Source organism: Bombina bombina, chromosome 1, assembly GCF_027579735.1.
Source record: "Bombina bombina isolate aBomBom1 chromosome 1, aBomBom1.pri, whole genome shotgun sequence".
Taxonomy (NCBI): Eukaryota; Metazoa; Chordata; class Amphibia; order Anura; family Bombinatoridae; genus Bombina; species Bombina bombina.
This window is the reverse complement of record NC_069499.1, coordinates 595,773,875-595,797,601: the sequence shown is the minus strand read 5'-3', so window position 1 is coordinate 595,797,601 and position 23,727 is coordinate 595,773,875. Positions and strand designations below refer to the sequence as shown.

Sequence of the window (23,727 nt, the reverse complement as noted above, 5' to 3'; positions counted from 1 at the left end):
TTATTTATTTTAAGATAGGGATATTGTAATTTTAATATAAAGTTAGGGGGTTGTTAGGTTTAGGGGTTAATAGTTTAATTTAGTTTAGTTATTAGTGGCGGCGATGTCGGGAGCGCTAGGGGTTAATAACTTTATTTTGGTGTCCGCGATGTCGGGGGGTGGCAGATTAGGGATGTTTAGACTTTGGGTTTATGTTAGGGTGTTAGGTTTAAACGTAACTTTTTTCCCCATAGACATCAATGTGGTTGTATTACGGCGATCGCCATTCCGCACTTAAGGTGTTTGTTTTTTTTCTAACACTCTCTCCCCATTGATGTCTATGGGGCAAAGCGTGCACGAGCACGTATTCTCAGCCCTTGGATTTTGTGCGGTATGGAGCTTAACGCCACCATATTGCATGCACAAGGAGGCTTTTCAGAAACTTGTAATGGTAGTGCTATGGAGGGTTAAATAACTTTTGTTGAGTTTGTTTAGCACCCTCTATAGCGCAACACTCGTAATCTAGGCGTATGTTTGCTGATGTGATTTTGTATAGACTAGTCTCCTCATGCAGAGCTATGTCACTCTTTGTATGATAACTCAAGTTCCTGACAGTGGGCATGAAGTCCTGTCTGCTTGTGTAATATTACACATCTCCCAATTATGTCTCAATGGTATTACAGCAGGTGTGTATAAAATTGATTATCTAGGACTGTAAATTGGTCTGTTTTTTTATTATTACATTTTATATAACTTTCATTTATTAATAATAGAACCTGATTAATGTATCTGGATTAAAACAAAGAAATCAGGAAATAATGGCCCTGTTTGAAAATCATTATATTAGAGGGGAAAAAACAAAGCAAGAAGGAGATAATATTAAAAATAAAATTAAGTAAAATATTGGCACGTTAAAATAAAAAAAAAATTGAACAAAAGCAATCCAGGACTTCTGTAGAGTATTGTCAGCCAGTGTAGGAATAATAACGTACATGTGAATTAAATTAGACCACCTCTAAAGGATATATATTTTCATTTAACAGGACATTTTCCCATTGAATTGTCAATTTTCTGTGATATGGAAGCCAAAGTTTCAGAAGGGGGTCTGAATGTTACTCTGACCATACGGCTCTTGATGCACGGCAAGGTGAGTATCTTTGCAGTGGTATGAGATAATAAAAAATTCTTAGTAACTTGTGTTTCCAGGGTTTTTCAATTTCGGTCCCCAATATGGTTGCCAGGTGTCCAGTATTCAGCTGGACAGTCTAGTATTTTAGCAGGCTGTCCAGTAAAATCTTCACAAAAACTCCATGAGTGTTTTCTAAATGTAAAAGAAATTCTATGCCTTAACACATTACAAATATGGTGCAGAAGTTGGGAGGGGCAGTCAAGGGGGTCAAATCCCTTCTGATTTTTGTGTTTTACTGGCAATCAAAGAGGTAGAATTGTTATTATGCATATTATTGGCAGCAGAGAGTAGGGGATAAAGAAGAGCTTTAGGTGGGGTATTGTGTGACCCCCACCTACCATGAGATTGTCCAGTATTATTCTTGAAGACAGCTGGTAACACTAGTACCCAGGCCTCCCTAACAAGTCAGATTTTAAGAATATCCGAACTAGAGCTAAGGTTAAATTATCAGCTGATTAGGAACCATGCTTCTTACTTTCACCCAAAGTAATCCTGAAAATCTGGCCTGAGGACTGGAATTGAAAAACCCTTCTGAAGTGCGTTTGTACATCAAAACAGGATCACAGCCACACCCATATACCAAAACACAGTTTAACATACATTATATTAATCAACATAGAGATAGTTTTACAGTTCATCAATCAAATTAACACAAGGAAGAGATCAGTGTAACATTTTAACACAAACAGATCTTAGTTATTTTTGGAAAAACAGGTGTTCCTGTGCTTTCTTTAAAAAATTTGATTTTACGTTTGATCCTTGTCTACCAACAGAACAGTAAAAGTTGTTTTTACCGCTAATGAGTATTTGAACCTGGATTGTCAGTTTTGAGTAAACATTTGCTTTGTTTTAGATTCAGCAGCAATTTTTTTTCAGGGGAAACAAAGAAACATAATAAACATAATAGCATATTACAGATATATATATATATATGAAAAAGTAAGAAAAAAGTCAGATGAGTTAATCCAGCACAGACTAAATTGCAAACCAAATCTAATGATAGAATAAGTCTACAAAGACACAGGAAGCTGCTGATTCAAACCAGAGAAGGCTTTTATTAGTAAATAACTGTCTCTGTATATCACATGAATCAAATATTAATGTATATAGAACAAAAAAAAACTTGCGATCAAAAGCCCAGCAACATATATATGCCAGTTAGACGTAACATAGATGAAATGTAATAGCACATAGTCACTGTAGCTGAATGGTTAGTTAAAGCAGTGTGTTAATAGTCAGCGTTCGACTTGTCTTCACTTCAAAGGCAGCTTGTTGTAACATTAATAGCAAAATGATGCACAGTCATTAGAAGCAAAAGCCGATGTTAAGCACACTATTGTAGCGGCACTTCAAGGCGACTTGCTATAGCGGTACTTGCTCACAGACAAAACAGCGGTGATATGAACACAATGAAGCAAGCACAGTAGGAACAAACAATTCAGCAAAGCATCCTTATTGAATAGACAAAAGAGACCAGGATCGAAGGCTTAAAGCCCACAGCTCACCAAACCAGGCTCGACGTCTCCCGCTCACCAGACCAGGCTAGTGTGTCTTCCGCGGTATTGATGCCACTATGATGAGAGCTGTCCTTCCGTCTCTGTCCAGACCACTTTGCAGGTATACTCCAGCTGTACCATAAAACCGGCCAAACTTTTCCCAGGTTCACGTTCAATGCCTCACCTGCTTAGAGGCGTCACCTTCACGCAACGTGCGTTTCACCCTCTGACGCTGAATTTTCAGAGGGTGAAACGCGCGTTGCATAACTGGCATATATATGTTGCTGGGCTTTTGATCGCAAGTTATAGTTGCTGTTATATGTTGCATATTGATATTCTGCTGATATCTTGTTACTGTGTGTTGATACTATTTTGTTCACTTGCTATATGATTTATTCTTAACGCTTAATAGAGGTGAATTATGGTCTAGGCCTTTAATTCTCAGTATATATACCGGTATATTTTGGTTACATCAGGCCTGATTTTTCCTAGGGGTTTTTTGGATTTCTTTAATTCATATTTTTTTGTTCTATATACATTAATATTTGATTCATGTGATATACAGAGACAGTTATTTACTAATAAAAGCCTTCTCTGGTTTGAATCAGCAGCTTCCTGTGTCTTTGTAGACTTATTCTATCATTAGATTTGGTTTGCAATTTAGTCTGTGCTGGATTAACTCATCTGACTTTTTTCTTATTTTTTCATATTGAGAGATTTATGAGTTCCGTGCACTGGTTCATCTGCAAATACTTTGTCAGTCAGGTGTTCCATTACTAATCACCATAATATCCTTTGGAGCGGGTTCTATTAGTACATATATATATATATATATATATATATATATATATATATATATATATATATATATATATATATATATATATTTACACACACACACACACATATATATATATATATATATATATATATATACGTATATACCCACCTCATTTATGGTGAAATAAATAACTGACATTGTACAGCTAACAAATCTAGAGGGTCATGTGATCCATCATTTGCTCCTTATACTATGAGGTTTTAACATTGTTTATGTTTGAGTAATGCAGTCTCCTAGACTTATTTTAGAATCCAGTGAACTAAATATCACAATTTTCAAAACTATATGATATCTAGAGGTTCATATTGGAATAATTTGAGAGAGGAGACTTTTTGTTCAAAATTGGTTGTCAGAGATGCAGTTTCAGAGCCCTCCAGTTTGATTACTCTAAATCTGGCGTATTTATGGGTTCACATTCTTTCCAATGACCGCATGCTATCTAATGGATCAAGTTACCCTAAACTTAAAGAAAAGATTATCTTCCTTTAAATATGTTGTTTCATGGGTGTATGAATTCATTTTTTTCCCTACTGAGACAAAAAACGTTGTTTCAGAGTATTTACTCCGTTATTACTCCAAACCTGGAGCAACGTTTTTTGCACCAACCATGTGATAGCCAGAGGATCCAATTTCCCCCAGCAAAGAGTCAGTTACATGGTGTTAGCCAACTCTTGCAATCCCCTAGTGGACAATAATGGACTTACTGTACTTTCTATATTCAAAAAGGACACTGTGTCAGAGCACCAAGAGAAGACATAACCACCAAACAGAATAGACACTAACACATGTTCATCCAGTCAGGATGTTGTGCATCATCAGTGTACCAAGACAGGACACAACATCCAGTCACCAAACAGAATACACACAGGACTCACTGTAATATATGTGCACGCAGTACTCAGTGTAATCTTCAATGAAAAAGACAAAATATAAGGTAACATTTATTCACAAATTGAAACCATGCATCTGTTAAAAAGTTGTGTTTATAACTACAAAGACCAATGATTCAATATGTTTCTGTTTACAGGAAGTTGGAAGTATCATTGGAAAGGTGAGACCTTGCAGAACTATGAAACTATAAGCTTGATTGTTGATATACCACAAATAGCTACTATACCTCCTTGTAAAAGTCTCTACAGATGTCTGTACAAAGGGTCACAGTTTGCCCTATATCAGTGAATTGTGTATTATATGTATTTAATCCTAGCTACTTCTACCTCTTGTGGCAATTTACTGCTATACTTTCGCCCTGCAAGCAATATTATTATCAATATGTTGTCATACCAATGATGACAACATGGCTGCAATAATATTGCCTGTGTATAAATGGCACAAGTGAACTTCCATTAAGTCTTTAGATGTCCTTTCTGGTTTCTAAGCAGTTAAACCTAGCTCTCATCTGAGCGTTTACCCTCACCCAAGCCCTAACCTATCACAATGTTGCCACTCACCTGTAATACACAAGACTGATTTGTGAGATCTTGCTGCTGGATATTATATCTAGTGAGATTTTGGTGTAGAAGAGATCTCCACCCACAACACTGTGGTAGCAGTTTTTTTGACAACAGTACTGTGGCCACAGCAATGTCGAGTATACTGACACAACTGGCAACTACAGACCATGTAGGAGGGAACATGTTGGAGGGGTTGGGGTCACGAGTGGATAGTAGGTGGGATAATCGGCTGGTCTGCTGTGTATGGGCGGGGCTAAGGGAAACTCTGCAAATAGGGACATATGACTGTCTCAGATTTACAGTGGTACAGAGCTCAGAATCAGGGACTGTACCTATGAACTAGGACTTCAACAGACTGCTTGTGTACGCAACCAAACTAATACATTTAAACACGCAAAGAAGAAAATGCTCTAATGTGATAACATATTTTATTATTGCACTGTTATTTCTATATAACTATGTTTTTAAACCCTGCCCAGACAAAAAAAATAGTTTTGGATGAATTGTTCCTCACAAAAAGTATTTAATAATTAATGCCCAATATTCGTTAATTCTAAATTAATTAAATAATGAAAATCCATTTGTCTGCTAGTTTTTATTGGGAAATATAAATGAGTATGTATTTATTTATATAAGGAATGAGAAGTGATCTAATCATTTTATTCATAAAATCTATTTGTTATAATTTCAGAAAGGTGAAACTGTCAAAAAAATGCGGGAAGAGGTAAGGACATATGTTTCTGTTTTTCAGATTGTGAATCAATAACTGTCACAAAGCTGGGGTGCATGTCATGTCAACATGGAAGCATCAACAGGCAAAACAAAGCATTTAAATAATTAAAGGGATAGGAATGTCAAAATTAAACTTGCATGATTCAGATAGAACATGTAATTTTAAAGGGACAGCCTAGTATAAATTAAACTTTCATTATTCAGATAGGACTTTTAATTTTAATCAACTTTCCAATTTACTTTTATCATCCAATTTACTTTTTTCTCTTGGTATTCTTAGTTTAAACTAAACATAGGTAGGCTCATATGCTAATTTCTAAGCCTTTGAGGGCTGCCTCTTATCACATGCTTTTTAAATCTCTTTTCAACACAAAGAGACAGAAAGTACACGTGGGCCATATAGATAACACTGTGTTCAGGCACAGGGGGTTATTTAAGATCTAGCACAACACAATGATAAATGCAAGACAATAGATAATAAACAGTCACAGTCATGTGATCAGGGGGCTGGAAGAAGGTTCCTAGATACAAGGTAATCACAGAGGTAAAAAGTGTATTAATATAACTGTTGGTTATGCAAAACTGGGGAATGGGTAATAAAGGGATTACCTATCTTTTAAAACAATAACAATTCTATGGTAGACTGTCCCTTTAAGACACTTTTAAATTCACTTTTATTTTCAAATGTGTTTCGTTCTCTTAGTATCCCTTGTTAAAAAAAGAATACGCACATATCATACACTAGTGGGAGCTGCTGCTAATTGGTGCCTGCACACATTTGTATCTTGTGATTGGCTAACTATATGTGTTCAGCTTCCTGCCAGTAGTCCTTCAGCAATGAATAACAAGAGAATGAAGCAAATTTGATAATAGAAGTAACTTGGAAAGTTGTTTAAAATTGTGTGTTCTATCTGAATCATAAAAGACAATTTTTGGGTTTATTATCCCTTTAATGTTGGCAAAAGGTGCTGCTCATGTAGGCAAATTTGGTAATGTGAGAAGAAAAATAGGTAGTAGTCACACAAGCTCACTATAGAATAATGATCACCTAACAGGATCGTATTATATTTAGAACAAGTGAGGGGAGGTAAAGGAGCGCCACCATAATAAGTGTGCTATAGAGAGAATATAGCATAAGAAAGGTCTTGCGGACCTGATCCGACACTGCAGATCAGGTCCGCAAGACCTCGCTGAATACGGAGAGCAATACGCTCTCCGTATTCAGCATTGCACCACCAGCTCACAAGAGTCTATGAGTAAGCGCCACTAGGGGGCGCGAAACGCGTAAGACCTTTGTATGTTCTGTTCCCCTGCCTGTCAGTCTGCATTTTTTAACTTAGCCTAGAGCTACAATAAAGTTTTGTATTTTTTACCCTTTTTTCCGCCTGTGGGTCTGCTTTGAAGTGCCTGCCACCTCTTCTTCATGTGCATTGGTGCAACGCCGCCCCAGCAGGGGGGTGTCAATCAACCCGATCGTACTCGATCAGGTTGATTTCTGGTGATTCCTGTCCGCCTGCTCAGACCAGGCAGACAGGGTTATGGAGCAGCGGTCTTCAGACCGCAGCTCCATAACTTGTGTCTCTGGCGAGTCTGAAGACTCGCCAGAAACACGGGCCCACAAACTCCCTACGGAGCTTGTTAAATGGGCCCCAAAGTGTCAACATGCTATAATATATATAAGAAACAATATGAAATGGTTATGAAGACCTAATAAAATCCAGCATAAAAACTGATTCATATAAAACTAATTTAATCCTGTAAAAAGAAAAGGCTTGTAAAAAGAAAAAAGCAAAAAAAGCTGGCCTAAAAGAAAAAGTAGAAACTCGGGCTGGTTTGTCACAAAGTCGACGCGTTTTGGCCTTCTAAGAGGCCTTTATCAAGACTTTTTACAGGTATTTCTAAATGCCCCTAATAAGTACATGTATTTGTGACTATTTGTTCTCATTTCACTCTGGGACATTTGTTGTTTTCTTGGGATGCCCCTTCCATATATCCTTATTTGGTCCTTAGGGCCCTGTGAGGTCCAGTATGTACATCTGAGCTCAGATTAATATTTATTGTTCTTTTTTATATTGCTTCTTGCTATAGTTTACTTTTTTTTGTTTTTAAGTTTTTATGTTGAATTAAATTAGTTTTATATGAATCAGTTTTAATGCTGGATTTTATTAATTCTTCATAACCATTTCATATTGTTTCTTATATATATTATAGCATGTTGACACTTTGCCTTTATACCCATAGGTATACAGTAACCCTTTATGCATTCATCTCCACTTTGTCCTACTGAAAATGTGGTAATGTGAACTTTGCAGTTCTTTTCAATAGAAAACTCAGCAGAATTTGCTCCTCTATCTTGTCCCAGATCCCATATCATTCCCCTTTTTTACCAAGCAGCTACAAGTACCTTTAAGCACGGGTCACAGTTGCAGGGGGACTGTGCATGCAGGAAGGTGTGGAGTAGGGTTGCCACCTTTTCCATGTGTGCAGAGAGGAACTTATTTTGTGCCCCTGGCTAGGTGTTCCTCCGTGAACAATCTGCAGAATGTGTAACTCATAAATGTCCAGGTTAACATGGCCGAGGTGGCAACACTAAGCAGGGAGTGGACTGGATAGAGAACTGCTACTGGTTAGTGTTAGAATATTGACATTACAAAATTGAGCAACACTGTTCTGCGAAGACAATCTCTTCAGTGTACTGTTTGAAATTGACTCTATATATTACCCCTTGTATACATTGTGCAACTCTGATTTTTGTTTTTATATGTATTTTTAATAGCGTAGAGCAAGCAGTACATGGCACATCTCTATCATTATTCGTATGTGTTAATATGAGCCTAAAGCAGCGAGACCCTTATACCTTTTATATCAGTCTCAATCTGTTTTTAAAACCTGCCCCCTCTATATTACCCAATGTTTAATGAGTGAGAATCAGTTAGCAGTCATATATCACCCCCAATCTTCGGCATACACATGACAGTAAAAGTATTCAAATAATCTAATAAAAATGTCTCTTTTCCTCCTAGAGTGGTGCTCGTATTAACATTTCTGAGGGAAACTGCCCAGAACGAATTGTTACAATTACTGGGCCCACGGATGCCATCTTTAAAGCTTTTGCTATGATTGCTTATAAGTTTGAAGAGGTGAGAGGAGAGTATTTATATTATTAATATATATAAATTGAGGCAAATATAAATATTATCAAAACACAACCACAATTCTACTGCTATCCAACATACACAGAACAATCTAAAGCCCAACCTTGATAGCACATATGTCCATACGGTTATCTGTCTTTAGGAAAAAGATGCCCCTTTATTAAACCGTTGGTGGCAAATGTATCTATGTTCACTAAATCACAACACCATCATGGAAAGACAACTTCTAGCATATGCTCACATAGTCTAATCGGCCGCTAGCAGGGGGTATCAATCAACCCGATCATATTTGATCAGGTTGATTTCTGTCCGCCTCCTCAGAGCAGGCGGACAAGTTATGGAGCTTGATAAATATGCCCCTAAGACTCAAATGTCTGTAATAACTGATATTCACTACAATGTGCCAAATGCACAGACATCATACAGTTACAAACGCAGGAATATTGTATTCTAGACCAACTAGGCCTATGCTTAGGGCAGCAGTATTTAGTTGGCAGCACACTTTGAGGGTGGTTCTATAAAGTGATGCCTTCTCATACTTATGCTTTCCCATTTTTTTACTTATTAATTTTATTTTAAACCAATGATTCCTGGTTGTCTAATGTAATTGTATGCCCCCTCAATGAATCACTGGCCTCCTGTTCTGAGAAATATAACAAAAAATAGCTAAAATAGTTGAGTGTGGGTGTCAGCAGATTTCTTAATGACTAGGGCAACCCAAATACTAAATACACCACTGGTTAAAATATGCAATTGCTCAGTTATATGAACAGAACTCCCAGTACCCAACCGTTTGGTCCTTGAAACTCCTGCAGTACTGATCTACTGAGTGTCACATATCAAGTTGATATTCAACCTCTAAGTTCCTTAACACTTCAACACTTCATCATTGGTAGTACGGCTATATTCTTCTAGACTCACTGTGCAAACAACTTTGTGAGCCACCGTATGCCCATTCATCTTTTATAAATACTGTATAACTTCAGCCTGAAGTAAAGGGGCAGTATAATACCCAGTAAACAGTTTACTTGAGTATTTATGAATTGACATTTTGAAATCAAAAGTGATTATACTTTATTCACAGGATATTATAAATTCAATGAGTAACAGCACTGCCACTAGCAAACCTCCGGTTACTCTTAGGCTTGTGGTGCCGGCAAGTCAGTGTGGTTCCTTAATTGGCAAAGGAGGTTCCAAAATCAAAGAGATCAGAGAGGTAAGCGAAATCTGTATATAAGTGGCTGGAACACAACTATTGTAAATGGAAAAAGTTGCAGACACTTTCTTCTTTGAGATATTAATATGCTGTACTGTTGATCTTGATTCTAGAGCACAACCTTCTAAAATTTAAAAACATTTTGTTGTTTTTTTACAATAAACAAAGTTAGAAGAAATACGTTTTTTGTGCTTGTCGGGTTGTGTTCATATTACAAGTTGAAAGTAAACTGTTTTCACTCCCGCTGTAACCCGACAAGTGTAAAAAGTCGAATATCACGTATTCCCCATAGTAGTCATTGGAGGCAAAAAATTGGAAAAAATAACGGCTAGATTTAGAGTTTTGTCGGTAAGGACCCGAAAAGCTAACGCCGGCTTTTTTCTGGCCGCACCATAAAAATAACTCTGGTATTGAGAGTCCACATAAAGGCTGCGTTAGGCTCCAAAAAAGGAGCGTAGAGCATATTTAACGCAGCTTCAACTCTCGATACCAGAGTTGCTTACGGACGCGGCCAGCCTCAAAAACGTGCTCGTGCACGATTCCCCCATAGAAAACAATGGGGCTGTTTGAGCTGAAAAAAAACCTAACACCTGCAAAAAAGCCGCGTTCAGCTCCTAACGCAGCCCAATTGTTTGCTATGCGGAAACACTTCCTACGTCTGCACCTAACACCCTAACATGTACCCCGAGTCTAAACACCCCTAGCCTTACACTTATTAACCCCTAATCTGCCACCCCCGCTATCGCTGACCCCTGCATATTATTATTAACCCCTAATCTGCCGCTCCGTAAACCGCCGCTACTTACATTATCCCTATGTACCCCTAATCTGCTGCCCTAACACCGCCGACCCCTATATTATATTTATTAACCCCTAATCTGCCCCCCACAACGTCGCCTCCACCTGCCTACACTTATTAACCCCTAATCTGCCGACCGGACCTGAGCGCTACTATAATAAATGTATTAACCCCTAATCCGCCTCACTAACCCTATAATAAATAGTATTAACCCCTAATCTGCCCTCCCTAACATCGCCGACACCTAACTTCAATTATTAACCCCTAATCTGCCGACTGGAGCTCACCGCTATTCTAATAAATGTATTAACCCCTAAAGCTAAGTCTAACCCTAACACTAACACCCCCCTAACTTAAATATAATTTACATCTAACGAAATTAATTATCTCTTATTAAATAAATTATTCCTATTTAAAGCTAAATACTTACCTGTAAAATAAATCCTAATATAGCTACACTATAAATTATAATTATATTATAGCTATTTTAGGATTAATATTTATTTTACAGGTAACTTTGTAATTATTTTAACCAGGTACAATAGCTATTAAATAGTTAAGAACTATTTAATAGTTACCTAGTTAAAATAATAACAAAATTACCTGTAAAATAAATCCTAACCTAAGTTACAATTAAACCTAACACTACACTATCATTAAATTAATTAAATAAAATATCTACAATTACCTACAATTAAACCTAACACTACACTATCAATACATTAATTAAATACAATATCTACAAATAACTACAATGAAATAAACTAACTAAAGTACAAAAAATAAAAAAGAACTAAGTTACAAAAAATAAAAAAATATTTACAAACATAAGGAAAATCTTACAACAATTTTAAACTAATTACACCTACTCTAAGCCCCCTAATAAAATAACAAAGCCCCCAAAATAAAAAAATTCCCTACCCTATTCTAAATTACTAAAGTTCAAAGCTCTTTTACCTTACCAGCCCTGAACAGGGCCCTTTGCGGGGCATGCCCCAAGAAGTTCAGCTCTTTTGCCTGTAAAAAAAAACATACAATACCCCCCCCCAACATTACAACCCACCACCCACATACCCCTAATCTAACCCAAACCCCCCTTAAATAAACCTAACACTAAGCCCCTGAAGATCATCCTACCTTGTCTTCACCATACCAGGTTCACCGATCCGTCCTGGCTCCAAAATCTTCATCCAACCCAAGCGGGGGCTAGACATCCATCTTCCGGCGGCTGAAGAGGTCCAGAAGAGGCTCCAAAGTCTTCATCCTATCCGGGAAGAAGAGTAGATCCGGACCGGCAACCATCATCTTCCAAGCGGCATCTTCTATCTTCATCCGATGAGGACCGGCTCCATCCTGAAGACCTCCACCGCGGACCCATCTTCATCCGGCGACGTCCAACTGAAGAATGACGGTTCCTTTAAGGGACGTCATCCAAGATGGCGTCCCTCGAATTCCGATTGGCTGATAGGATTCTATCAGCCAATCGGAATTAAGGTAGGAATATTCTGATTGGCTGATGGAATCAGCCAATCAGAATCAAGTTCAATCCGATTGGCTGATCCAATCAGCCAATCAGATTGATCTCGCATTCTATTGGCTGTTCCGATCAGCCAATAGAATGCGAGCTCAATCTGATTGGCTGATTGGATCAGCCAATCGGATTGAACTTGATTCTGATTGGCTGATTCCATCAGCCAATCAGAATATTCCTACCTTAATTCCAATTGGCTGATAGAATCCTATCAGCCAATCGGAATTCAAGGGACGCCATCTTGGATGACGTCCCTTAAAGGAACCGTCATTCTTCAGTTGGACGTCGCCAGATGAAGATGGGTCCGCGGTGGAGGTCTTCAGGATGGAGCCGGTCCTCATTGGATGAAGATAGAAGATGCCGCTTGGAAGAAGATGGTTGCCGGTCCGGATCCACTCTTCTTCCCGGATAGGATGAAGACTTTGGACCCTCTTCTGGACTTCTTCAGTGGATGTCTAGCCCCCGCTTGGGTTGGATGAAGATATCGGAGCCAGGACGGATCGGTGTGATACCCTGTGAGGTGAAGACAAGGTAGGAAGATCTTCAGGGGCTTAGTGTTAGGTTTATTTAAGGGGGGTTTGGGTTAGATTAGGGGTATGTGGGTGGTGGGTTGTAATGTTGGGGGGGGGTATTGTATGTTTTTTTTTACAGGCAAAAGAGCTGAACTTCTTGGGGCATGCCCCGCAAAGGGCCCTGTTCAGGGCTGGTAAGGTAAAAGAGCTTTGAACTTTAGTAATTTAGAATAGGGTAGGGCATTTTTTTATTTTGGGGGGCTTTGTTATTTTATTAGAGGGCTTAGAGTAGGTGTAATTAGTGTAAAATTGTTGTAAGATTTTTCTTATGTTTGTAAATATTTTTTTATTTTTTGTAACTTAGTTCTTTTTTATTTTTTGTACTTTAGTTAGTTTATTTCATTGTAGTTATTTGTAGGTATTGTATTTAATTTATTTATTGATAGTGTAGTGTTAGGTTTAATTGTAGGTAATTGTAGGTATTGTATTTAATTAATTTAATGATAGTATAGTGTTAGGTTTAATTGTAACTTAGGTTAGGATTTATTTTACAGGTAAATTTGTAATTATTTTAACTATTTTAGCTATTAAATAGTTCTTAACTATTTAATAGCTATTGTACCTGGTTAAAATAAATACAAAGTTGCCTGTAAAATAAATAGTAATCCTAAAATAGCTATAATATAATTATAATTTATGTTGTAGCTATATTAGGATTTATTTTACAGGTAAGTATTTAGCTTTAAATAGGAATAATTTATTTAATAAGAGTTAATTAATTTCGTTAGATTAAAAATATATTTAATTTAGGGGGGTGTTAGTGTTAGGGTTAGACTTAGCTTTAGGGGTTAATGCATTTATTAGAATAGCGGTGAGCTCCGGTCGGCAGATTAGGGGTTAATAATTGAAGTTAGGTGTCCTCGATGTTAGGGAGGGCAGGTTAGGGGTTAATAAATATAATATAGGGGTCGGCGGTGTTAGGGGCAGCAGGTTAGGGGTACATAGCTATAATGTAGCTGGCGGCTCTTTGCGGTCGGCAGATTAGGGGTTAATTATTGTAGGTAGGTGGCGGCGACGTTGTGGGGGGCAGGTTAGGGGTTAATAAATATAATATAGGGGTCGGCGATGTTAGGGCAGCAGATTAGGGGTACATAGGGATAATGTAGCTGGCGGCGGCGTGCGGACGGCAGATTAGGGGTTAATAAGTGTAGGTAGCTGGCGGCGACGTTGTGGGGGGCAGATTAGGGGTTAATAAATATAATATAGGGGTCGGCGGTGTTAGGGGCAGCAGATTAGGGGTACATAAGGATAACGTAGGTGGCGGTCGGCAGATTAGGGGTTAAAAAAATTTAATCGAGTTGAGGCGATGTGGGGGGACCTCGGTTTAGGGGTACATAGGTAGTTTATGGGTGTTAGTGTACTTTAGAGTACAGTAGTTAAGAGCTTTATGAACCGGCGTTAGCCCAGAAAGCTCTTAACTACTGACTTTTTCCTGCGGCTGGAGTTTTGTCGTTAGATTTCTAATGCTCACTTCAGACACGACTCTAAATACCGGAGTTAGAAAAATCCCATTGAAAAGATAGGATACGCAATTTACGTAAGGGGATCTGCAGTATGGAAAAGTCGCGGCTGAAAAGTGAGCGTTAGACCCTTTTTTTAATGACTCCAAATACCGGAGGTAGCCTAAAACCAGCGTTAGGAGCCTCTAATGCTGGTTTTCCCGGCTACCGCCCAACTCTAAATCTAGGCCTAATTTTGCTCTAACCCAACATGAAAATATTAATATTTCACATTCCATTGTTCTTCAAATAATAGAATATGTTCTATTTATTCATAAATACATATTTCTACATATATCTGGGGGTATTTTGGAACAATACATGATTATATATAGGTATAGATATATACAAATATATATAGGAATATATATTTATAAATGCATATAACATATTCTGCTATGTGCAGAACATTGGAATGTGACATATTTACAGTAAATACACAGAAACACTTTATTAAATATGAATATTGCATAAATATGATTTTAAATGTTTTCATCTACTTGACGGCAAAGGGCTCCAATGCACTTAAATATATGTCTTCATATGTATATATATGTTTTTTATGTGTGTATATATGTCTGTAAATACATATATATATGAAATAGTAAAAGACAGCACCTTTCTTTTCCTTTCTGGGGCACAGGAAAGGGTTAGCCAGACCCCAATATGTATTCAAAAGAAGTAGTTTTCCAGCCTCCAGTTAGATTTAAAAGACCTTTATTAATTTCTTACAGGGTCCATCATATCAACCAACAACGTTTCAAACCTATTCCAGGTTCTTAATCATGTCATGATTAAGACATGATTAAGAACCTGGAATAGGTTTGAAACGTTGTTGGTTGATATGATGGACCCTGTAAGAAATTAATAAAGGTCTTTTAAATCTAACTGGAGGCTGGAAAACTACTTCTTTTGTAAATACATATATACACATATAAATACTTATGTACACATATATAGACACACACACATATATAAATATATATATATATACCTGTGTGTATATATATATATATATATATATATATATATATATATATATATATATATATATATATATATACAGTATATATACATACACATATCCATCTTTGGACATGTATATCTATGTATCTCAATGTTAAATCCCTTTGCCTGCCTTTTTTCCCTAACACCTGAGATCTCATATCTTTGAGCCCTTATAGCTTTTTTTTTATACAATATATTTTTTTTTAATAATTTTCATTAGATGGTATTATTATAAGTGTAACTATACTTTGTAATGTATTTTGATGTGTTTTGTGGAACTTTTATGTTTAGCAAAACAGTTAACCAGAGCTCTGAAGTCAAAGTAATCATTCAAGCGTAAATCGAGATTGTGCTCAAGTGATCGTGTCTACTTTCAACATAAAACCGAAGAGGCCATTTTTGTGATTTATCAAGCTGTGTGAGCAGTTACAATAACTTTACAAGAGCTTTTAACTTTGGTTAACATTTCCAGAATGAATTGAATTGTTGTACGATCACAGTGCTTAGCCATCAATTTGTAATGCGAGTGATATTTTTTGCTTGCCGTTTGTTATTGAAAGTATAGAGAGTGGTATTTATATTTTTGCTTGTGCAAGTGAACTGTCTTTTCTTTTTAAGGTGGTGCTAGTCCACTAAGATCCTTACTTGTGGGAATTTGTCTTCTGGCCACCAGGAGGAGGCACATACACCCCACAACAAAGTTTATCCCTCCTCTTTCCTTCTCTCTCCCAGTAGTACATAAAGCCAAGGAAATGATATAGAAGTAAGAAAGATAGTAGAATTAAGAGGTATTCTCCCAGTAATTCTTTGCCTCGTCAAGGAGAGGGCAAGTAGAGAGGTGTTCAGGATTTCTTGGAGAATTACAAGGATATTAATCCCAAATTTTACTTCAATGGATAGTTCCTGGAAGAGAATTACATAGAAAAATACCTGGCTATGTAATGTAAATGTAATGAAATTAATTTTAATTTTTTTTCTCCCATTATCTGGCCCCCTGTATCATATGACATCGACCAATCACAGACTAGTATACGTATTCCCTGTGAGCTTGTACACATGCTCAGTAAGATCTTGTTCTTAGAAAGTGTGCATAATAAAAATGTGATAATGGAAGTAAATTGGAAAGTGTCTTAAAACTGCATGCTCTAGCTGAATCATAAAAGGTTATTTTGACTGGTGTCCCTTTAAGGCTGTGTATCCTTAAAGGGAACAATTTTATATAGTGAATTGTTAATTCAATAATTAAGATTAAATTGGAACTTCTACATTCCTTACTGAAAGGGACAGTAAATTCATAGTTAGACATTCATGATTCAGACAGAGCATACACTTAAATAACTTTCTTCTATTATTTTATTTGCTTCATTCTCATTCTCATTTGTTGAAGAGTTTATATAGGTAAGCTCAAGAACAGCAAAGCACCTAGGTTCTAGCTGCTGATTGGTGGCTGCATATACATGCCTCTTATCATTGGCTCACCATATGTGTTCAGTTAGCAACCAGTAGTGCATTGCTGCTCCTTCAACAAATGATACAAAGAGAATGAAGCAAATTTGATAACAGAAATAAATTGGAAAATTATTTAAAATTGTATGTTCTACCTAAATCATGGAATAAAAATTTGGGTTTCATGTCACTTTAAGGAAGTTTTGGTTCTGGACCTGAAACAGGTTGAAGATCTACCCTTAAATCAATTGGATATCATATTCAAACCTACATCTAAGTCATCTAATGTGCTTCCTCCCCTTGTCCTGGTCACTGCAATCAGGTTCACTTTTCCTTGTGTCTAGAGCTACTGTTACATATTGCTGTGCAAGCCGGGTTTAATTTTAAAGCCACTACCCCTTTCACTTGTGCACTCTGGAACTCTTGCTGTGTTTGCAACAAGCTCACTTCTATACATGACCTCTTCATCTCCCGCTCCCTCAACCTTCTGGCCCTAACAGAAACCTGTCTCTCTCCCCTAGACACAGCATCCACTGCTGCTCTGTCACATGGGGGTCTCCACTTCAGCCACACTCCTAGGTCTGGTAATAGACAAGGAGGTGGTGTAGATATTTTACTTTTCTCTTGTGACTTCAACATCCCCCTTAACAATCCCACTGCCTCATCTGCTAAACAACTTCTGCAACTCACTTCCTCTTTCGGTCTGTCACAATGGACTGATTCTCCCACTCACAAAGACGGTCACTCTCTTGACCTGATCTTTAGCTATCTATGCACTCTCTCAAACTTCTCAAACTCCCCTTTTCCTCTTTCTGACCACCATCTCCTTACTTGCAGCATATCATCCCTTCCTACAACTCTCCCTCCTTCTACTCCTCACACCAAACCTCACAAAAGCATTATGTCTTTAGATCAGCAACAACTTGCTAATTCCCTTAAACCGCTCCTCTCATCCTTCTCCTCCTTTTCCTGCCCTGAACAATCTATCTGCCACTATAATTCCACCCTTATATCCGTCCTTGACAATCTCGCCCCTCTTACCATTGCTCGGAAATCACACACTCATCCCCAGCCCTGGCATACTCCTCTGACACGGTACCTACGCAGATGTTCCTGTACTACTGAACGGCATTGGAGAAAATCACGGAGTTCAGCTGATTTTCTTCACTACAAATTCATCTTGAACTCCTACTATTCTGCCCTTAATCTCCACAAGCAACACTACTTCTCTACTCTTATCTCTAATCTTTCTTCAAACCCAAAACATCTGTTCTCCACTTTCAATACTCTCCTCCTCCCTCCCCCACTTCCTAATACAACTTCTCTGTCAGCTCAAGACTTTGCCAGTCACTTCATTAACAAAATTGACTCCATCAGACATGAAATCAGCTCTCAACATAATTCCATTCTCTCCCCCCTCAAATGCTCTCACTCAACCACAACCCTCATAACCTGAAACTTAGTTCATTCTCCCCTGTTACTGAGGAAGAAGTTTCGGCACTTATACTGCACTCTCACCTCACTACCTGTCCCCTTGACCCTATCCCCTCACAGCTAGTCCCCTCCCTCTCTGCTACCTTTACCCCTATACTAACACACATTTTTAACCTCTCCCTCATCACTGGTAAATTTCCCTCATCGATGAAACATGCACTGGTCACACCAATCCTCAAAAAACCTTCCCTTGATCCTACGTCCCCATCCAACTACCGCCCTATTTCCCTCCCTCTTGCTTCAAAGCTTCTCGAAAAACTAGTATATGCACGCCTATCCCATTTCCTTATGTTAAACTCCCTTCTTGACCCACTGCAATCTGGATTTCGTCCCTATCACTCCACAGAGACAGCTGTTGTTAAGGTCACCAACAACCTACTTACAGCAAAATCAAAAGGCCACTTCTCTCTGCTTATCCTCCTTGATCTGTCCGCAGCCTTTGACACTGTCGACCACCCTCTTTTGCTCCAAACCCTCCAATCCTTCGGCATCTGTGACACAGCTCTTTCGTGGCTCTCTTCCTACCTATCAAACCGTACCTTCAGTGTAGCCTTCTCTGGGGCCTCCTATGCCCCGTCACCACTTTCTGTCGGAGTACCGCAAGGCTCTGTCCTCGGTCTCCTTCTCTTCTCAATCTATACGTCATCACTAGGTTCCCTAATTAAGTCCCACGGTTTCCAATATCATTTGTATGCCGATGACACCCAAATCTACTTCTCTGCACCAGACCTATCTCCTTCCTTGCTAACCTGTGTCACTAACTGTCTTTCTCACATCTCTTCCTGGATGTCCTCTCACTACCTCAAGCTAAATCTCTACAAAACTGAGCTCCTCATTTTCCCCCCTTCTTCCAAAATCTCCACCCCCAATATCTCTATAACTGTCGACAACTCCATCATTACCCCTACCCCGCATGCCCGATGTATCGGGGTCACATTTGACTTAGATCTTTCCTTCACTCCTCACATTCAGTCCTTGGCTAAAGCCTGCCGCTTCCACCTTAAAAACATCTCCAAAATTAGACACTTCCTTACACAAGACACAACTAAGATTTTAATCTACTCTCTCATTCTTTCCCCCCTTGATTACTGCAACTCTGTCCTCTCTGGTCTCCCCACCTGCTGCCTAGCTCCCTTACAATCCATAATGAATGCCTCTGCCAGACTCATCTTCCTTACACGTCGCTCTTCATCTGCTGCGCCTCTCTGCCAATCCCTTCACTGGCTTCCTCTTGCCTCTAGGATCAAACACAAAATTCTCACTCTGACATACAAAGCCCTCAACTGCACTGCTCCCTCCTATATCTCAGACCTTGTCCCCAGATACTCTCCCTCCCGTCCCCTTCGCTCTGCTCATGACCTCCTACTCTCCTCCTCTCTGGTTACCTCATCGCACTCCCGTTTACAGGACTTCTCCAGACTGGCTCCCATCTTGTGGAACTCTCTGCCTCACCCCACAAGACTCTCCCCTAGTTTTAACAGCTTGAAGCGCTCCCTAAAGACTCTACTGTTCAGGGATGCATTCAACCTATGCTAACCTTACTTTATACCAGTTCCACTCCTCCATTGCTATCCCCTGAACCCCCTTAAGTCCAGCTGTTTGTAGATCACCTTCTTAAGAGCTAATTACAACAGTGCAATTCTTGGCAGGCCCTCTACCCATCTGATCCCTTTAATTGTTTTGTTGTACTTCCCTCTGTTTACAGCGCTGCAGAATCTGTTGGCGCTCTACAAATAACCGATAATAATAATAATAACTGTGAGTATGTTCCATATCTAGTACCTCTGCTATATATTGCTATACCAATAGTTTATCTTCCACTGTTAGAGAATACTACCGTACATTCCATATTTAGTACCACTGTTATATAGTGCTGTGCAATGATATTAATTTGATTGCGTGGGGATATTACAGGTTATCTATGTCTTGTACTACTGTAACATGTTGATGTGCAATAGTAAACTTTCACCTGTGTGAGGATACTACAGTATATTCTATATTGTGTATTACTGTTAAATAGTTGGACAATTATATAACCTTTTGAGATGGGATTTTACAGGATATCCCATAACATTTTAATACTATTATATCTTGCTGTACAATGGTATACTCTTACTTAGGAGCATATATTGCAGTGTATCCAATATCTGTATTCTTCTGTGGTATATTAATATACTGGTGAGGTTCAATGCTCAATACGATTAGCATATTAAGAGTTGTTAAGGACTATTAATGAGCAGTCTGGAAGTGCCTCTGCTGGATAGACCCGTTAGCAAGTAGATCCACAGACTTTGTTCTTTCTACAAATAATTGCATGTTTTGCAAAAATTTTACTATTTGTCATTTTGCTTAACTTTGCAGTTTTGGTCTAAGTTCTGTTTTTTGCAGTCTCCATTTTTCAGGACTATTTGCCTTACCAGTGTTAACTACTCTGGTGGAGTTAAGGATTGTTCTTCGATCTTAAAAAATCTTTAAAGCCTGCTATGCAGCCTTTGGCCTCTATTTAACAAGCTCCGTAAGGAGCTTGACGGCCCCTGTTTCTGGGGAGTCTTCAGACTTACCAGAAACAGCAGTTATGAAGCAGCGGTCACAAAGACCGCTGCTCCATAACCTGTTCGCCTGAGCATCACCGGAAATCAACCCAATCGAGTACAATTGGATTGATTGACACCCCCCTGCTGGCAGCCAATTGGCCACGAGTCTGCAGGGGGCGGCGTTGCACCAGCAGCTCTTGTGAGCTTGCAAACAAATTGGGATTAGTTCCCAGGAAAGAAATGCTGTGTAGCACTCTCTGCCCAGACTGGGGTAGAGCCACTGATGCCTTTAAAATGTAACTTTTATTTCTCACTTTAAAAAATGGGTGAACACAAACAAACAAATTAAAATCTCTCTATCTCTGAATGGCAAGTGTCAATTATTTCTGGTTTTTGTCGAATTGCTCAAGTGACCGGCTTTTTTAATACTTGTATATGTGGTTTAGTTAGACTAGTCGGTACTTTATTTTATTAATAAAACCAGATTGATCACAAACTTGTAATGGGTATTGTTTGTATTTGGTAGTCTCTTATGTTCTTCGAGACTTAAATTAGTGTAAAGTGGGTTGTGATTAAACCTGAGTGACAGCAGGGATTGTCAGATTTTATTTATATTAATACATAGAACTTGGTAATAGTTGGGTATCTTGAGATCAGTTGTACTTGGTTATGTAAAGGTACGTGTGCTCGTGTTTGGTTATCTCTTATATTCGAGGTTATTACATAAATTCTTCCCACATATGATTGGAAACCTATGATTTTTCTTCACTCCTTATAAATAAAGTGATCTGATATTTGTGTTGCGTGTGTTTTTACTGTATAATTCTGAATACCTGATTCAATAAAGACACCAATTTGCTTGAATTTTAACGAGTAATTTTGCTCTGGGACCCACTATTCAAAATCTTTCTTTTTGTCTTGTTTATTTTTTATGCAAACCCTTTTTCCTATGGATGGCGGGGTAATTATGTATATATATATATATCTCTGTCTCTTTCTTTACTGGGTGCTCAGAGACTGTTTCGTTTATAGTTCCAACATCCACCTTTGGATTTTATTCAACTTATTAGTACTTGGCTTCTATGTATTGGGTATATTCCCCAGCTAACCATATAGAATGTAATTCTGCAGTGTTATTTTAAGCGTACAATGTTGCAACACTTTGATTTCGGTTTCTTGCTAGGAATTGAAACACTGGTTGTCTTTATAGTGAAAGCTTGTTTTTAATTTTACTCTTATAACACACGTAATGTGTAATTCTGAAGTGTTTTTATAAGTTTACGATATTACAGCACTCTCATTTTGTTTCCTTGCTGTGGGTTCTGATATCTGTGATTATAAATATGTTCTGCCTCTGAGTTTCACTCAATACTCATAGCCATAGCTGATAGATGTACTTCTATGTGAGTTATTAATTATATTCAGCCTCTGAGTTTAGTTTCACTTGATACCCATTAACCTTAACTGGTAATTATACTTCTATGTAAATCATAACCAACACCCGGTATTGTGTCGTTATGTTAACTTGTAATAATTCTAACAGCGGTTCCCTGACTGCCGCTCTACGCTGTTGTTCACTACAGCTAAGTGTGGCAGTGTACTGTATCTTTATGGTTCACTTGTAATGATATTTGCCATAATTCCCTGGCTACCGCTCCACGCTGTTATTCACTACAGCTTAGTAATGCAGTGTGTCACTAATGCTAAGTCAGGTTCGGTTATAAGTCTATTAGCAGCCGATGCCTTTGCTGGGTTAAATTCCCTTGTAACACTAGTGCGGTTACTCTCGGGTTGTTTGTTTAAATAAAGTTACCCATAAGTTCTGTTTCGGTGCTTATCAAGTTTAACCCTTACACACTGGCATGCATTCACACACTGTCTATTACGCTTCCCATTACTTGTTCGTTTTTACACTATTGGAGATAGATTACATTAAAATACATATATATCGCACTTTAGTGGGACCCCATTGTCCCACACAACCCCCCTGACGCGTTTCGCCAGTTACAGCTTTATCAAGGCTCTTGTGAGCTGCTGGTGCAATGCTGAATATGCGAGCATATTGCTCGCCGTATTCAGCGAGGTCTGTCGGACCTGATCCGCACTGTCGGATCAGGTCCGACAGACCTTGATAAATTGGGGCCTTTATCTACAAGAAACGCAAGCATGTTTGTTTTTCAGTTCCTGGGAAAGGTACCTGGGACAGCGGCTAGACCCTAGTTCAGATATCTGATTCTGTCAAATCTTCTCTTCTGAGGGTGATCTGTCTTCCTTATGTTCGAGTTCAGGACGCATGTCCTGCTGAGGATAAGGCTTTACAACAATTAGATGTTCTCTTGAAATTTAATCCAAATCATTTCCAAGAAATGGGACAAGGGTAAATATGGCATACAGTTTCGCTCCTATCACCAATCAAGGATTCAGAAGTTTTTCTTCCTCTCAAAACCATTTCATCAAGCTATACCTGGTACCTATTCCAGCCTGGAATCAGTCTAAGGAAAACAAAGGGTCTACCTCCAATGCTAAATCTGATCATGGTCAGGTTAAGCCTTTTTCAGAAGACCTGATATCCTTCAACGGGGTCCTTTTGGGGGTAGTCATAGATCGGTTTCCATGTGGCTGTTCCTGTCAGACTATTGCGTGCTCATATTACAGTCGGTTGCCGGAGTTTCCAATCTCTTTTTCAGGTTACCCCTCAGTGTATGGAGGTAGTGGCTCTGATGGCGGCATGCCAGGGCACTGGTATGGGTATCACACCAACCTATTCCAGTGCATTCTTCTG

The 23,727-nt window shown here is 38.5% G+C and overlaps 1 protein-coding gene across 1 annotated transcript in view; it reads left to right on the top strand.

The window, feature by feature from the left end:
* The first annotated feature begins 1,057 nt into the window (after positions 1-1,057).
* Positions 1,058-23,727, top strand: part of PCBP3 (poly(rC) binding protein 3) — a 60,555-nt gene continuing 37,885 nt past the window's right edge. The window contains exons 1-5 of the mRNA XM_053691044.1: positions 1,058-1,126; positions 4,533-4,556; positions 5,651-5,683; positions 8,715-8,831; positions 9,931-10,062. Coding sequence (XP_053547019.1) covers positions 1,058-1,126; positions 4,533-4,556; positions 5,651-5,683; positions 8,715-8,831; positions 9,931-10,062 — 375 coding nt within the window. The remainder of the gene's footprint in view (positions 1,127-4,532; positions 4,557-5,650; positions 5,684-8,714; positions 8,832-9,930; positions 10,063-23,727) is intronic.